The sequence below is a fragment of the Trachymyrmex septentrionalis genome, unplaced genomic scaffold (assembly GCF_001594115.1).
Source record: "Trachymyrmex septentrionalis isolate Tsep2-gDNA-1 unplaced genomic scaffold, Tsep1.0 scaffold65, whole genome shotgun sequence".
Taxonomy (NCBI): domain Eukaryota; kingdom Metazoa; phylum Arthropoda; class Insecta; order Hymenoptera; family Formicidae; genus Trachymyrmex; species Trachymyrmex septentrionalis.
Window position 1 is genome coordinate 128,519 of NW_017305832.1, and position 19,293 is coordinate 147,811.

Consider the following 19,293-nt stretch of genomic DNA (forward strand, 5'->3'; position numbering starts at 1 on the left):
AAAATAGTTATAGATTGACTTTCTTATTATTATTCATTATTATTGTTTGTTTATAAGTATTGTATATAAGTATATACTTTGTAACGTTTCAATTTAAAACGACACGTCAAGATGAATTGACACGACATTAATTTGAGGAACGATTTTTGTTAATTTGTACCGGATGGAAATTGTGAATCAATGTTTGATAATTTTGTTATTAACTCGTAACTTCGATGTTTTCTCATTGAGATGAGTCACACGATTATTACTGTTTTAAGTATATTGAACTAACATTAAAATTGTAATAATTTATATAGCGTATGGATTACTGCATTTCTGCCAATCTGAGAGTGACTTACTCTCAACGTAATATTACAGTCTATTTTTCGCTGAAGATGACTCGAAAAGGAGTCGAAACGTTCAATATAATAAATGAAGACTACTATCAACACTTGAGTATTATCTACATCTCCTAACTCTTCGCTCTTACATCAGCGTTAGACTCTTATTAGCCTTGTTCTAAATTTTTAATTGTTTTTACCTGAATAACTCGCTTATTTTTAATAATAAGAGAAAAAGTGCCAAACAAAAGTTGCATGATTTCAAGGGGGACGTATTTTGTATACGAAATCATGTGAAAATTATCTTCAATTTCTTAAATGGAAGCTTCTACTTTTTATTGCACATTCTTGTAAATTATCTCGAGAACTTTCCAAAACACTATAATTAAGTTAATTTTCATTAAGTACTTTTCGAGTTATAAAGCTTGCAAGTTACAGTAATGCCGGCATTAGCATTACCCAAGGTGTCCGACGGCCTCTTGAATGTTGTTCAAGATCATATCCTAGATAACATTTGTTAAGATCAAGACTATTGGAGATTGTTTTTTTTTATTTTCATTTTCGCATTAAAAATTATATTTCTACGTAAAAATGAGAATTATTATGCATAGTCAGAGTATTTAATTTTGCAATTTTAAACGACTTAGGGATGAATATGTCTGTTCGCTCTAAGAGGGAAGTACCTTAAGGGTTGCAGCGCAAAAATTGAAAGAGCTTGGAAATAGTAGCACATAAATCCTATGTATTTAATTTTTCAAATTGATTGTTTTTAACGGATGAGGGGGCTGATTGCCTACTCAGTTCCTCCACAAAAAATTTTTTTTAGCTAAACGGAATGAGCGCAAAAATTTTTGTTTGCGGATATGAATAGCGCATAAATAGCGCATTATAACATAATTTTTTTATTAAGATTTGGTTAAGTGGGAGGGGCTAGCTAGACAGACATAAGAATATTTTGAGATCAGTAAGTAACATTTCAGGAAGGTCTAATAATTCATTGAACAAAATATTTTGAATCACCTTTTTGAAGCCTTTTTCTTAACCTTTTTCCTCGACTTCTACAGCTAATGTATTTAATACATTTTTTTACATTTTCGTTCTATTTACTATTCTATCTAAAAGTTTTTTTATCTGAAAATAGTTGTTTGTCATATTTATTGTGAAGAAATTATGCAATTTGATGGATATTCCTATGTTAGACAGCATTTTATTATCAATTGGTTTATTAAGCATTTGATATTTGCATTTTATTATTCCATAAAATGCAAATTGCATTTTATTATTCCTTCAACAAGTCATCGAAGTTTAGTAACAAAACGCGATTCATTGGATTCGATATCATTCAATTCCTTATGATTATCCCTCAATGTAGACATTAAAACAGTATAACCTTTCTTTTCCAATTGATTTTTAACGTCTCGACACGTTCGAGAATAAAAATATCGCCTTGATGTAAACGTAAATCACTATGGTTTATAAGATTTTCAAGAATTTCAGAGTATCATTTTCGTTAGCAATATACGGACCTAACGTATCTATATAAATCCATTCGTTGTAACGTATCTAATTATAAATCCATTTGTTGTAAAATTGTAAATGGTTTACACAATAGAATTTTTTTAGAAAAATAGAAAATAATTTCTTCTGATGTTCGTTATTCGAACTTTTTTGATAACGAGCGTACGTTCCATCGCAAATAAGCATAAAATTTTTATTGACGTCAAATAATTCTTTTGCTATTTTTGAGGTATGTTTCGAAAATTTTAAATCATACTGATTTACAGAGCATAATCCAAATTGAAATGGTAAGATATCTTTTTTAAACGAATTTATTGCTGAATATGAATACTCTGCAACAAATTGCTCTCGCCTAAAATCGATGCAATTACCTTATTTGAATTACGTTTTTAATTTAAATAAAAATACAATGAGAGCTTGAAGCACTATTCGATTATTCATATTTTGCACCGAAGATATTATACTTTTTAAATTATTAATATTATCCTATGTTAAACCAGTAAAAATTCATAATTGTTCTTCAGATATTTCTAAATCTTCCATTTTGTCATAGACTGTAAGTCACATTTATTTACTAAATTCTGCATCATTTCTTGCAATTCGAGGACAACAAGTATTGCAAAATTAGAATAAACAGTTAGGCAATTTAATTCTTCTTTAAAGAAACATTTTTAATTAAATATAGATATTTACAGCAACGATTATCTTTCGAAATATATATTCTGCATTTATTATAATATATAATTATATTTGAACTTTTTTTTGGTATTACTATGAGATCTGTTGCTGTATTGCAAATACAATCATATTTGTGAGTTGATATCGTACGTTGAATTTTAATTTTAATAAATTCAACATTTGAAGAATTCTTCAATTTTGAAATCTCAACTAAATGTCGATCTATCAGAATTTAAATATGAATTAGATAATTGTGATTTGGAAGATTTATTAGATAAATTGACTGACGAATAATGTAGCAATTTTCCAACTTTATTAAATGATGCTGCTAAATCATGTTCTAATTTGAGTTTAGATTGAATTTTAGGCACAGATTCATGTTGTTGATGATCAATTTTCTGTTTTTTATAAAAAGCAATACGACAATTACCGTATATCATATGACCTACATTTATATTTAGATCGAATATTTGTGAAAAAAACGTTCTGCTTTTTCCTTCATTTGTATTTCCTTCTTTTTTCCAGCTATTTTTTTTTATATAATGATCGCAAATGGCGCATTTTCACGCGCTTTCAAATAATTAATCAAATCGAATTCGGCACGTATTACGAAATGTTATATGAAAATATTTTAATCAATAATGGAAATGAGAATACTATCCATCTAGCCGACAATTATAAAACTATATGTAGATATATCTAAAGATCGATTTATGAATTATATAAAATCTCGAAATCGGTTTATAATTTATATAATTTCATATAATTTTGAAGCAGTGATGCCCAGACTCATCACACTCATCACACGCTTGATAAGTCTGGCATCATTACAATTGAAAAAAATAGTGATGATTAAAATGTAATGTTTATGTATAAATATGTATAAATGTATAATATCGAGGTATGGTTACAAATATCGACTCTAATAGGAGACTCAGCTTCGATGACCTTGACATATGTTGTCAAGCCCTAAGTGACCTTCAACAAATTTCAACCGTCGCTTGACCTTTGTTAAAAAGTTATTAATAAAAGAAGTTCGAAAAATGATGTCTCTTTTCTACTATATCAACAGAAATTTTCTGTTTTGAAGTATATTTTATTTTTCACGCAAAGCGACTCTTACCCCACCTCCCCATACTTGGGGGCGCACGATTTCTACGCGAAGCGATTCTCACTCTATCTTTTCCCCTATTTAGGGGGAGGGCACAGCTTTCCGTGCGAAGTGGCTTTTAAAGTCCTGTTGGAGATCACTCAGGAGCCAATTCATGCTGACAACGCTCATGAGCATCATTCATCTTGGTTTAACATTTGACAAACAAGGATGAAATGATTTTTAAGATTTGTGAGCGTGAATCGGACCGCGGCCAGGGTCATGCGTGAAAAGTCATTACATAAGTAAGGAAAGGTATAGAACAGTTTTTAATATGTATATAGCAGAAATAAAAAAACGTTATTTTCCAAACTTTTTTTATTAATAACTTTTTAATGAATAACGAGCCACGGCTAAAACTTATTGGAGGTCACTCGGGATCATGACCTTGTCAAGGTAACATACGTCAAGGTCATCGGAGCTGGATTCCCTATTGTTGATATTTACCTTAATAAATGTGCAATGTTATATGGATTAACCAAGTAAATAAATACGTATATATAAATATTAATTTTTATTTTTGTAATTATAAAATACCAATTTAAAAAATTTTTTAAAATATATGTTAAATATATTAACGTAAGTATTTTATCAATAAATTTTCAATGGTACTCAAATAATATCACAGTAAATATTATATTATGTTATTTAATTGCTAATTGCGATATTGTATTTTTTTCAACAATGAAATATCAATTTTTAAAATTGAAAAAAATATATGTTAAAGATATCAACAAATGTTCTTCTACCAAAAAATTTCGTGAATGTACTCGAAGTATCACTATGAATGAATTTTACATTAAAAAAATTTTTTTTCTTTTATTCTTAAACTCTACCAACTCTTTTTTTTCTAAATCAATCTTCAACTTTTTTATAACCTTAGAACATACATACTAGAAGGGCCATACCGTATTTGACTAATGAAAGCTTATTTGTTATGCGCTTGTGCATAATTTATACATATGTGAGCTTTGAACGTACATGTGTATGTTCTAAGGCGAGAGCGGGAAGAATACAACACTTTAAAATATATAATAATAATAATAACACAGGCCCACAAAAAAAATACCTTGTGCTGGAGTGGAGGCCCAGCTATTCTTATGTATTTTGAGTCGTTGATTACGAATCTGACATTAAAATAGGACCATACAAGCTAAATGTTCAATTTAGAGCGAAAAAATGATCCATTTTTTCCCATTTTTGACCTATTTTTTTTGCTCTAGATTGAAAATTTACCCTGGATGGTCCTATTTTGATTCGTATTCAGCAACTCAACATACATAAGAATAGCTGGGTCTCTACCCCAGCAGAGTATTTTTTTTGTGGACTTGTGTTATTATTATATGGTTAAGAGTGTTGTATTCTTCCCGCATCGATGCATACGCATAAGTAAAAAGAAGGAGATCGAACTCAAGCGGCCGGTGTAAAAAAAAAATGAGCTCGAAACACAGTGTCAGAAAAGCGTCGGAAGAACAAATTCGAGCGCTCCTGTCGGAGAAAACTTAGAGGATTTGATAAATATTTTTCCTCCCATTTTCCTATAATTCTTTAAATTTGTGTATTTTTATGCGTAGAATATATTCTGAAAAGGAAAGTTGTCGTTCAAGTTCCGTTTTATTCTTTTTAATTTCAAAGTTTTTTAATGTCGGTAAGTTAAAAAACGATAATTTAATAATAATTTATGACTATGCATAAAATGTATGTATTTTTTAATAAATATTGATGCATTTACTATTTAATCAAATAAAATTGAATGTTATACAAATTGGAATTCCTGTATTAAAAATAAAATGTATTTTGTTCGCGTGGCATCATGGTTATCATGTGGCATATATTTCCAACTTTTTCCACAACGGCACTAAAATCGCATTATCCCGATTTTGGGTTTTCTGGCATGTTTCGAGCCCATTTTTATCCTCGAATTTGGTCTCCTTCTTTTTAGTCTATAGGTGAAGCATTCAGACAAGGACAGATAGATGTTGCCATCATCGATTATCACCTATGGCTCTTCCAGTATGTATGTTCTAAGTTTATAATATATTGGGTTGAAAGAAAAGTTTTGCGGTATTTTGTTAGCTCAAAATTATATATACAATATCTTCATCAAAAATGATCAAAATTTGAATTAAAATAAAAAAGGTTTTAAAACTTAAAATCTCTAAACAATATTATATTATATAGGGCATATACACCACTATGCAAGATGTGGCAGCGAACAATTATTAATTTAATTAATTTATTAAAAGTACAAAGAACAATAAAATATAGACGTTTCGGTCTTAATTAGACTATCTTCAGTATAAATACAATAATGAAAATAGTTTACAACAATATGTTATCGCTGTTCATTCTACTAATAATTTAAATCATGAAATCTCTCAACATATAAACTGTTATTACAAACAATTTGACAATTTACTTAATTTATGATAATCGAATCTTGTCATTTAAATAAAAATTAATGTGAAAAAACGCTCGTTATGTACAGATTCTACAAGTTTGTTCTTTAGGAGATTATTTGCAGTGTGTCCATTATTTTGAAGAATAGCTAGATGCTCGAACACATAATTTCCAGATTCTGCGTCGAGGATATAATCGAAAACAGATTCGTCAAAAAACAAGATTGTAATAGTTATAGATATTGTTAACAAATGTGACATGATATCTATAACTATTACAATCTTGTTTTTTTATCCTCGCGACGCAATCTGGAAATTATGTGTCTTTATTGTTCTTTGTACTTTTAATAAATTGATTATTGTTTGCTGCCAACATCTTGCATAGTGGTATATGCCCTTTATAATATTGTTTTGAAAGTTTAGCCACTTATTTTTGTTTATTGTTAAAATCTCTACTTTCGAATGGTTATTATAAATATTTTTTTAATATATTAGTTTTGTAATTTTTATATATAGAAAACTACGAGCAGAAAAAAAGAGAAATTTTTCTTCTCGTTTTGTGAGTCATGTGCCAAAAAAAATTTGCGAAAATTTTCGACTATACTTGTATATATCGAAAATTTGGAGCTTTTTTTTACAAAATTATTTTTTAAAAATGTTTGTACAATTTTTTGTTCTTGAGTTATTTGTAAGTTAAGTAAAAAGGAGTATTCTGACTTTGATTGCTCATAACTCCATTAAAAATCTTATTAGAATTAAAAAAACAGATTCTTGGGGTGAGGCACTTTTGTCTCCCTTATTCAGCTATGATCTTTATATGTAAATTTATGCACGTAAACATCTTTCTAGAATGGCTGTCGACCTATTATTTTTTGTGACCATTAAAATCATAATTTTTTAAACTATTAGAATCTTGTGTTTTTTTTTTCCCCCGGAAAAAAGTCTACGATAAGATTTGTGTGTAGTTAGTCAAAAAAGCGTCTGCGAATCTTATCTATCACTAAGTTACGTCACCAAGTACGTGGAAGGTTATATTTTCAACATCTTTTTTCTCTCTTATTTTATCGTAAACTTACCGTAGAATTTTGCACATGTCAATTTCAACTTTATTATACAAAAAAATTAGACATTTCTATGGTAACTCGATTTACCAAAAAACCAACTTAAATAGCTATGTGGATTACTGTTGTTATTACTTGTAAAATATTAATATTGTATAAATAACAATTTCAAGATAAATTTATCTTGATTATTGTATAAATCGGTTTAATTCTTTTAATTTAAATTTAATAATATCTACTTAAAATATATAATTTGTATATATATTTACTTACTATATATATTTTGCGATAATTTGTAGCCGCACCGTGCTTTGTCATAGTACTTTAATAATGTTTGATAATTATTCGCAAGTTTGCAGTTACGTTTGTCAAATACATCATCTAGCAATATATATGGCTGCGCTATATTATCGCATAGCGTCCTTTTAGAAGGAATGTTAGCATGTTTGATGCTATATATATCAAATGTTATTGAATAATTCCTTTATGTGAATAGATACCTCATCGAGGTATAATAGTCCAGAGGTTCATCTTATCAGGGCTTTTCATTGCATTTTCTCTTATTTTACTGCCAAGTATATTCGACCAATCTTCCTTTTTGTTCAGCATAACAATTCTTTATAGCAATACAATACGTCCAAATATGTATATGCGCATCATAAAAAAATGATTTATTTTTATTTAAAAATAAATTTATATATTGGGTTAGGGAAAAAGTCTCTTTACTTTAAGTCTCTTAAGTTGGTTAAAAGGCCTTTTCTTATCAATATCTTCATTAAAAATGATCCAAATTTAAATTTAAAAAAAGGGTTTTAAAGCTTAAAATCTCTATTTTCGAATGGTTACCATATTTTTTGAATTTATGTGAGTTTTAATTTTTACATATAGAAAACTATGACCTGAAAAAAATGAAAATTTTCTTTTTGTAGGTTCAGCGTGCTAAAAAAAAATTTGAATAAATTTTCGACTATCTATCGTGAAAGCCTTAAGTTTTCCCTACAAAATTGTTTGTTTTTTTTTTAATGTTTCGATTTTCTTCCTGAGTTACTCGCGGATTAAGTAAAAAAAGAACATTCTGACTTTATTGCTCTATCAAGTGTAATTGCCAATTTTTTAAAAGTAAAAGATATGGGTTGCTAAAAAAGTTTTTATTAACTTGTAAAAGAACTTTGCCTAACCCAATGTATGAAACTTTGAAATAAATATATTCATATAAATATGCCGATGGAGGGAGCTCGCTTCGATGACCTTGACTTTGACATATGTTATCAAAATGATGATTCTAAGTGATCTCCAACAGGTTTTAATCGTCGCTCGTTAAAATGTTATTAATAAAAATTATTTTGTCGATTGGTAGCCTATTCAAAATTTTTCTTCGTTTTTGTATAAAATTATTCATAGAAGTTTATACTGCGGACTGAAAGCGCTATTGACAATAGTTATCATCTGACTAAAACATTTCTAAATTGACTATTTCTGACGATACTATACTTTTTATCTTTGGACATAGTCTCGCTGTTTAATAATATATCAATCGATTTAGTTTTAGAAGGTATCTTAAGGAGATGCAGCCTTATTGGGAAGAACACTGACAAAAATGGAATTTTTTAAAACACTACAATTAATTCTTAATTTTACGTTCTTTGTGTTCAATAAACAATTTTATAGGCAGATTTTTTGAATACCTATGGGTTTACCATTATCTCTCATAGTTTCTGACATAATTATGCATTTTATAGAAGATGTGGATGTCATTGTTTGGTTATTGATACTCTCAATATTATTGACGAAATTTTAGATACTTTTAACTCTTACCATTCAGGATTAAGATTTACTAGGGAATTTGGGGGCAATACCTTGAATTTTTTGAATGTTTGCTTGATTGAGAAGGGAAATTCTGTCATTTTTGATTGATATCGTAAACCTACTTTTTTGGGCCGATTTTTGAATTATTTTTCTTGACATCTCCCTTTCACAAAAGATAGGCACAATAACCAATCTAATTCTGATAGGATATTACTACTATTACATCCTAGTTTTTACTATAATAATTTTGATAATATCATTAAGATTTTATTAAACTATTATTTGAGTTTAATCTCTTCAACGATTAAAAAGAGACTCTATAAAAAGTTTGATCAATTAAACCACATACTATCTAAATGCTAAAAAAGAATATAGTGAACAGACTTTGGAAGTGAACAAAAAAACAATAGTTTTTTACGGTATCTTTTATTCCCTATATATCTGACGAAATTAAGAATTTCATTAACAATGTTCCTCTACGCATGACATACAGAGGTATTAATAAGTTAAATAATTTTATTAAGGTATAAAAAATACTCTCTGCCAGCGTCGTTTTATTCCAACGTGGTTTATAAAATTAATTGTAAGGATTGTGATGTATTATATGTCAGTAAAACGGGCAGATGTTTAAAAACGCGTATTTCTGAATACAGAAATCATATTAATAAGAACACGACTCAATCTTCGGTTATCACAGAGCATAGAATTGAATTATTCCGATTGGGACAATGTTAAAAGATTAGAAAAAGAAAAACTTTTAAATAAAAGATTGTTATCAGAGATGATTCACATAAAAAAATGAGGTTTGAATTTACAAAATGACGCGTTATCGTTAGACCTATTATACATTAATTTATTTACAGTGACGTAATGCTTCCTCTTTGTTATTTTGTTTTTTGGTACTTTGTGCGATTTGTTTTGTAATTCATTATATTATATGTTTATCGAACTATCAACATCTCCGTAGAAGTCTCGTTCCTTTTGTTATATAGCGAAGAGATCATGAAAGAGCTGTTTTTTTATTTAAAATATGAAAAAAAAATTTAATCTGATGTTAAACAAATATAATCGCTTTCTTACTTAAGTGTACTCATTTATCCATAAAATCCATTTAACAGAAAAATAATATTTAGTCATTAACAGAGATTTAATCAACATTTTTCATAAACAAGAAATTCAGCTCTTTCAAAACAACGTGATTTTGAAAAGCCATTACCTGTTTTGAAAGAGCTAACTACTAAATTATATATAATTTAGTACTTGGCTCTTATAAGCTTTAATACAAATAAAATTAAAATGTCATCCTTTAACAAATATTATTTTTTTTTTAATTAATAAATTTATGAAAAATAGAAAATATGTTTCTAATTAAAAACATTTATTGCAAAAGAAATGAAAATTTCCATTATTGCTACATGAAGTATGCATCCAATCAGAGTACAATTTGCACTGATACCAGTCTTCATTTATTTACAGAATAATCTATTAAACATGATAGGTGATTAAAAAGAGTGAAAGAGAGAGAGAGTTGAATCGCTAAAATGCTTCAGTATAACTTAACCTAGCAGCAACATAACCTACGAACCAGAATGTTTTATAAAACAGAAACATGAAAATCTATTTACTTATAAATATGCACAGGAATGCTTCTTAAAAAAGGAAACTGCATCTGAAAACAATCTTGTACAGAAGTGTGACAGGATATATTAACGCTACGCGAGGGTGTATTAACACTGAGCGAACGAAAATGGACTGATTATCAGTACGATGTATTTCAAAAAAGTACTGACGTATTAAAATTGCCTGAATTGTACTAAAAAAGTAGAAAGTCAATTGTACTGAAAAGAATCCCCTGAAAAGAATATCCCTGGGTATGCAATGAAGGAGCCAGGCAAAGCAATAATAGAACTGACTTTTTCACAGCTCTCAATATCGGCTTTTTCATGACATTATGTATAAAAAATCTAATCACAGAATATCTGATAAACCAAAATTACAAAGAATTTGTAATTACATTCTTAGTTACGTTAATGTATATACTATAATATTTGATAAGAAAATACTTTTTCTAAAAGCTAATCGTAAATTAATAAAAAAGACTTAGAAATTTAACTCAAGAAATATACTTTTTGTAACGATAATTTTGCGTCTCTTATCAAACGCAATTTTGACGATAATTGTCAAATGTTTATGAACAACGTAGTTTTAGTACTGTTGTAAAATAAAAATATTTTGAAATTTTTAGCAATATTCAATTGGCTAAAATACGAAATGGCTCTTTCTAAACATGTTTCTTTCGCCCACTCTCCTCTAAGTTTAAATTAATTTGTTAAAAATATTTTTAAAAAAATGTTAACATTGGCCAATTTTCTTACATTATAATTTTTTTAAATAGTAAATTGGACAATTTAATAATGATATGGTTACTCATGGTTCGCACAACTTTATGTAAGTGACATTATTTTACACATACCTCTTTCTAATCGCGTTTCTCAAGCACAATAATAAAAATTATTGTAATTCTTATGTAGTAAATCGGACAATTTGATGACCAAGTTCTGACAAGTATTGATCATTAACTCATGTATGAGAGCATTCTTTCTTTATTGCGGTTTTCTCAAAATAATTGCTTTTGCGTTATTAATTGTACTGATGAGAACCCGAACCGAGGATTGAAATGTATATGTGATTTACTTGCTTAATAAATGATTTGTAATTTACATTCGCACATCCTCTATTGGCTCATATCAGCATTACTTACTTTATTAACAAAAAGTTTGAAAATTAATGTTTCTTTTACCAGAGAGATGAAAAAATAACAGTTATTTTAAAAATCTGATCTAAAAAAAAATCATTGATTAAAATTGATTAAAGTTCATGATCATTGATTAAAAGTTTATATTTATTCACGGGGAAGACAATCATGAATTTTAAAGAAATTGTTCGAAAAATATAATTTTCATAAAATATCAATTTTTATATAAATATCATGTTATCAATTATTCTGATTATGAATAACCATTATAAATAATTAAAATTATTTTTGGTTGCTAATAATCGTTACTGATGTCGGAAATTGTTTTTGGTTACGAATAACCATTACTGATGTCAAAAATCGTTTTAGTTACGAATAATCATTACTGATGTTGAAAAAAGCTTTCAGTTTTAAAACTAATGCTTAATAAAAGGTATAATTTATCTCCCAAACATTTACAAAAACTTATGTTTGTTAAACTAAATGATAATTAATTACTATATTGTGATGTAACGTTATCGTCCGTCACTGTTTCCCGGAAGTCGAATGGATCCTGCTTCTTCCCAGCTCGGGAGGGCGAACGAATTTGCGTGCAAATGCGCGATGGCGCTGACTTTTGTGCGCCGTTTTAATTTATTTTATTTTTGTCATCTTTTGCGAGAATTTTTGATTAGCGATAACCAGCGCGACGATCGGTGATTATATTATGGATATATGAAGCTGTCTCACCCGATGGCCAGATGAAAAGAGGACTGTCAAAGAACACTATCACCGAAGAGGCTCCGGGATATTCCAATGTGCCCAACTTTCAAAAATAAAAATTAATACCGTAGCGCGTTTGTATTTCGTTTGTACTTCAAACAGTTAAACAAAAAGTGAAAAATAAAAAATGGCCACTGCGCAACTTTAAGATTTTTTAATTTTATTTATGCCATTTAAAAGAGAATCGTTTGTACCCGTTTGTATCTCTCTTATCTTCGTTTGTATCTCAAAGGGCTCGGAGAAACAGCGCTTTTCAATTTTTGCACAACCTCTATATAGCGAACTTAGCCAATTTTCAAGATATCAAAATGGACTAACGGCGAAAAGAACTTCGAAAGAGAATCGTTACAGATACAAACGATTCTCTTTCAAATGGCATAAATGAAATTTAAAAAATCTTAAAGTTGCGAGATACAAACGAAATAATAATCAGTACAAACAGGTACAAGCAAAGTACAAACACGCTACGGTATTAATTTTTATTTTTGATGAAATTGGGCGTCAGATTCACATCAATGAGATATTTCCAGTGGCGGGGATATGCATGTCGTATTTTTCATTTATTCCTTCTGTTTTCATCTGTTGTTTGCACTCTTTTAGTGTGCCGATCCTGTTTTGCAGGAAGAATTTAAAGATGCTCCAGGATAAGAGCCTCACATGAAGAGACTGCACTAGATATGTGCTTTAAGAAGGATGGAACTCCTCAGTGGAACAACGAGCTGAAATCACCGCCAAAAAAACCACGACGACCCAAGACTCTATCAGGAAGACCTGCGTAAGGCAGGATTCACTCCATGGGAAAAGCGAGAAGATTTAACCGAAAGAAAACTGTTCTGTGGAAATTTGGATTCCACAGGCCCATGCGATTCGTTATCGGCCAATTAGACCGGAATGGCTCGATTACGAGAGACCTCGCAGCCTGCATGTCCCTTGTTGGGCTTGCCGATCACTTGTGTTGTGGCACAAGCCCAGGGCAGATCGATACTGAGAGCAAGGACGCAGGATCCAACATTCAAGAAGCGAGAACGAGTCGGAGAGAGATAAGCTGCCGAGCGATTTTCGAAGGGATCGAGGAGTATCTATCGGAGACAAACGTTAAAAAAATTGTAAAGCCGCCGAATTCCTAACATTGCGAGATCGGATGAATCACACGTATTTGATTCGAGCCGAAAAACTGTAGTACGTAGAAGAGTTTACTGTGAGTAAGAAATCATTTGGATACCTCGTGTCGTCACTTGGATCACTCCGATTGCATCATATTGCATTTTTACATAATGCTCGCCGTCCTCTTGCCACAATCTGATCACTGTGTTTCGTGTAATTTCTAGTGAGCTCATACTACAACAGAAGTACGATTAACGATTTTGTTTACCAGATGTAGAATATTCAATGTGATCCTTCGTTTACTATAGCTGTATAGCTACGATGTGTCAAATATACGATTGTTATTCTTTTATTAAATATTAATTAATGTTAATATTATTAATTAATTCTCATTCTCTCCCTCTCTCTCTCTTTCTCCCTTTCTCTCTTCCTCGCTTCCTCCCTTTTTCTCTCCCTCTGTTTCTCTTTCTCTCACACACACACACACACACACACGCGCGCGCGCGCGCGTTATCTTGATGGGATAATACTTTCTTTTTCTTCAAATGCAGCCGTTTTCTTTTTTTCGCAATTTCTATGTTCAGCTTATCAATTAATGATGCGTAATATATTCCTGTTATTGTTTTACCTTTCAAGATAGTCGACGAACACAATTCCCCATGACTATTCCAAAAAAAAAACAAAGAAAAACAGTCGCCATTACCTTTAATGGAGCAGGTTCACCTTTCACAATTTTGACTCTTCCTTCGTCTCAAGAGTGAAATAGTTGATCCAAGTTAAATGTTCATTCGAATGCGTTTTTAGTCCATAGCGAGCAAGCGCGGTCTAACGCGCGATTAGCTTACGCATGCCTAAGTCTTCAATCAATATACACTGGGCAACAAAATTAACGCAACACCTGTTCACTCTGCAAAAATAGGCAAATTTCAAGATACAATCATTTCGTCAAAAATTATCGTATAGGCATGTTTAAAAAAGTATTTTACAGGTAGAAACCTTTACTTTTCGGATCGCTACTTAAAAAAACGATCTCATGGAGATTTCATGAAGTTACGCAAATATAAATGAAGATATATCAAAATTTTTTATGAAATTTGCAAAGCTTCACGGAGTGGAATAAAAATTGTATACAAATGTGATTTACATTCGAAAGAGCGAATCTTTATCTTTAATTTGCTTTTTTAGCAAAAATGGTCCTTTTGCTTCAACGTTGAATAACTCGATGAAAAAAAATCGTACGGGACTTCGTAAAAAAGTAAATTGCAGATAAAGATTCGCTCTTTCGAATGATGTAAATCGCATTTGTATACAATTTTTATTCCACTCCGTGGAGCTTCGCAAATTTTATAAAAAATTTTGAGGTCTGATATATCTTTATTTATGTTTGCGTAACTTCATGAAATCTCCATGAGACCGTTTTTTTAAGTAGCGATCCGAAAAGTAGAGGTTTCTACCTGTAAAATACTTTTTTAAACATCCCTATACGACAATTTTTGACGAAGTTATTGTATCTTAAAATTTGCCTATTTTTGCAGAGTGAACACGTGTTGCGTTAATTTTGTTGCCCAGTGTATAATATACACGTTTTTTCGGTATATATATATATGCCTACAGTCTTTGTTATCTCTCTAACCTTAATTCGACGGTCGTCCAGTACTATTTGGTGAACTTTTTCAATATTATCGGTAGTGGTGCAATTATTGGTCGTCTCGAGCGCTCATCATCAGCCTGATATCAAGCTGATACGACCATGTTTAAATTCAGCTACTCATCTTTTCACGATGACAAATTATGGGGTAGAGTTTTTGTAATCCGTAAATAGCGTCCAATTTGGCTGTAATTTGCACAAGCGTATTGCCTATCAAATGCAAGAACTTAATCACGCCGCAATATTTGATTTTTTCATTTTTACAAAAACACTAATATCGACTGGCACAAATGACTGTCAACAACTAAGCGTTGTCCAACTGATGACTACAATTTTCACAGATATCTTTCAGAGCATATACGATTGTAATATCAGAATGATTTTGACGAGTAATGTTATGTTCACGTTGAGACTCAAAACTTTTCAAATGATTTAGGTAATTGCATATTAAAATATATATCTTTTATTTAATCCTTTTTTCATAAACAATGTCTTTCATCCTTTAATAATTTTACATTTGTGATAATAAAATTGATAATAAAATTAACGTCGGTCAATAATAATCAAAAAACATGTTCGTTATCGTTATTGCTTGCTGAGCAACTAGGTTTGTAGATCTTGGATAACTAAAATAAAATTCTGGTCATTGATAATGGTTATTAGTAACTCAAACAATTTTCGACAACAGTAATGATTATTTACAACTAAAAATAATTTAATATTTATAATGATTATTCGTAACCAGAATTGCTTAAAGAAAAATATAATTGCTTTGACACTATGCAAATGTCTGAAGTGCCTCGCCAATCTCGGTTGTGTCGATTCTGACCGCGCGAATTTCACGCGCGCCCATTCGTCAACTTCAATATCTCACTATTCAAATTTCATTCGTTGGATTGCTTTTTGGTAGAGAGCTTTTCGTCTTAGAATTTCACGGAGAATACGTTGGTAACTGACGGTACGCGAGTTCTGAGATATTCTGTACCATATATGGTATATATACTGGGAGGGATTTTCCAAAGTTCTGAGAATCGCACAAATTATAAATTGATGGATAAATAGCATCTTTTAAAAGGCTTTTGAAGATAATCTAAGAAAAATAAAAATTAATAAATGAAATATACTCAAGTGATTAAATCTAAAACGATAAGTAATGCTGATGATATGAGTCAACATAGAGTATTGATTAAAATAAATGTAAATAAATGTAAATTATATATAACGCCATTTATTAAGCAAATAAATACATATATACGTGTCAACCCTCGGTTCAGATCCTCATCAGTACAATGAATCACACAATACCAAAATAGGAAGTTTAGTAATAATCCAAATTAAAAAAAATATTTCAAGGCAAATGAGTAAGGCAGTAATTGGCGCGCAGATTTAATCATAAAACAAAATTATAATAAATTCTATGTGTATTCAATTATGATGTATTAAAAATTAGACACAAAAATATATATAGTATTCAAATTGTATTCAAATTCGGACGTTTCAGCCAAACATTTGAGGCCATCATCAGCGAAATTAAGCATGAAGATTTCCTTGCACATAACAGATCGAGTGACCACCCAAATGCAAATTCAAATTCCTTCAAATTGATTCCATGCCAATGATGAATTGTAAAATTACAAATATAAATAGGAATTAGACGTTATTAATTGAAACTCTAATTATTTAAATTAGAGTAAACCACTTACATCTGCAGGTAAGAGTGCAAGAAAAGCTCAATGGATAACGAAGTAGTTATATACATATTAGAACAAAAAATATATAATAAGATTAATAAGATATTATTATTATGAAAGTCAGAATCGTTATGAAGTGAAAACATACATGTCACTAATAATATAAATATAAGGGGGGGGGGGCCTAAAATCTGACCCACATGTGAAAAAAACATACGCATTGAAAATATGTTGTAAGAATATATATGTGAATACATCGCATTACAATTTATTAAGAATTTCGGTATAAGTTTGATTTAGATAATCAGTATCAGATTGTAAATTTAATCTATTTTTTGTAATTTTATTTTAAAAAAATTATGACGCTTACTCAAATATCTTTCTGTATCTAAAATCTTCACGTTTAAAATTTACAATTACTTTGTTATCTATTGAGCTTTTCTTGCATTCTTATCTGCAGGTGAGTTTACTCTAATTTGAATAATTAGTTTTAACTAATAATGTCTAATTCCTATTAGGACTTGTAATTTTGCAATTCATCACTGGCATGGAACCAATTTGAAGGAATTTGCATCTGGATGGTCACTCTATCTGTTGTGATGTGCAAGGAAATCTTCATGTTTAATTTCTGGTATTCCACTGATAATGGTCCCAAATGTTTGGTCGAAACGTTCGAATTTTAACATAACTTGAATATATATTTTTGTGTCTAATATTTAATATATCTATGTAAGAATTTGACATAATTTTGTTTGATGATTGATTTGAATCTGCGCACCAATTACTGTGCCTTACTCTCATTTGTCTTAAAATTTTAATTTTTTTTACACAATACCAAATTATTCGGAAAAAAACTGCGTAAAAAAGAATTTTAATACGTGGATTAATGATCAAAACTATTAGATATCCACTCGAATTTTTTGTCATTAAATTATCTGATTTGATGAAGTCAAAGAATTGTGCAATGCGTAACATTATTATTATTAAATTGTCCAATGTTAATAATAAAATGAACGATACTCTCTCACAGAGAGAGAGATGTTGATGGTTTGAGCAATAGACATACAATGAGAAAAATAGTTTTGCAATGGGATAAGTATGTTCAGTTAAAAAGGAAGTATATTGAAAAAAAATTACAATATAATGTTGACTAAAAAAATTAATAAACTAAAAGATTCCCTAGAAATACATTCCTCGGATATAATATATGTATATACTTATTTTAGAAATTAATCATAAAGCGAAACTAATATTTAAGAAAAATTGAAAGAATTTATTGATGGTTTTTCATTGAATGAACAATAAAATAAAAGAATTAATGATTGCGGTCTCTCCTTGTTGTTGTAGCCTGCACCCACGAGACCTAACAACGTTGGAGCTGATCGGTAAGATTTGGCGGCGTGCGAGGGTGGTGTCCGCAGGCACCACCGAAAGCTGGGGCACCTCGAGGACGAGAAGGGGATCCTGGAGGAGAAAGAGGTGGTTTGCAGGCGGGAGGGAAGGCCGGAGGTGACTATCTACCCCACATGGACGCCACCCCCAAAGAATCATTCATATCCCCCACACTGGATATCCTGTCGTCACTATCTCGCCGCGGAATATCCGACTTGAGCGTGATCGCGGTATCGCCGCACCATACCTTATATCACCGTCAACGCTGTCAAATATCTAGCAGGAAGTATCTTTTATTGCTTGTCTTCGGTAGTGATTGTTGTGCATCGAGAAAACCATCAAGAACATTACCCCCGTCACCTACGTGCCTCGATCCTCTTCATTTTTTGCATCCTGTGGTAGAAGAATTATCAATTTCGCGTCGTTTTTTCGACGTTCTGGAAACGGGACGTTGTACTCCAGAATCGTCTGTCGCTGCTGGCAGTGAGACGATCCTGTCCGTTAACAGTCTCACGTGGCATTTGAACACGACGACGTTGATCATTCGCCAGACAGAGGAAGAATTTTTTACGCATCACGTTTTTATATCGCGTCAACGCGACTTTGATGCCTACTTTATAACATCTGACCAGCGTCGCGCCGGAAGGTCGCTTCATTTAACGGCTGTCATCTTCCGCGTCGACGAATATATCGACAGACTCCGTCCACAAACGCCTAACTCAAAAATACAGCCTAAAACTAAACCACGCGAACAATGTCACGCAGCGCTGCCACGCGGCCTATGCAAGGTGAGTAATCCTAGATATTGATTTATAACTCGCGATACCCGTTATTATTTTGACGCATCGATGCGCTATGTTACATTAACATTTGTAAGCATCAATGATTCTTATTAGAAATAGTGGCACATATAGATACGATGTAGATTACATAATCAGGAAACAATGTCTCGGGTATAAAGTGTACATTTTACTGTGTATATACAAAATATATATATATATATATA

At 30.7% G+C, this 19,293-nt stretch overlaps 1 protein-coding gene across 1 annotated transcript in view; it reads left to right on the plus strand.

Moving 5' to 3' along the window:
- LOC108753112 overlaps window positions 1-19,293 on the plus strand; it is a 102,861-nt gene that overhangs the window by 53,806 nt on the left and 29,762 nt on the right. The window contains exon 2 of the mRNA XM_018494454.1: window positions 18,243-19,075. Within this exon, the coding sequence (XP_018349956.1) occupies window positions 18,422-19,075 (654 nt within the window). The 5' untranslated portion in view covers window positions 18,243-18,421. The remainder of the gene's footprint in view (window positions 1-18,242; window positions 19,076-19,293) is intronic.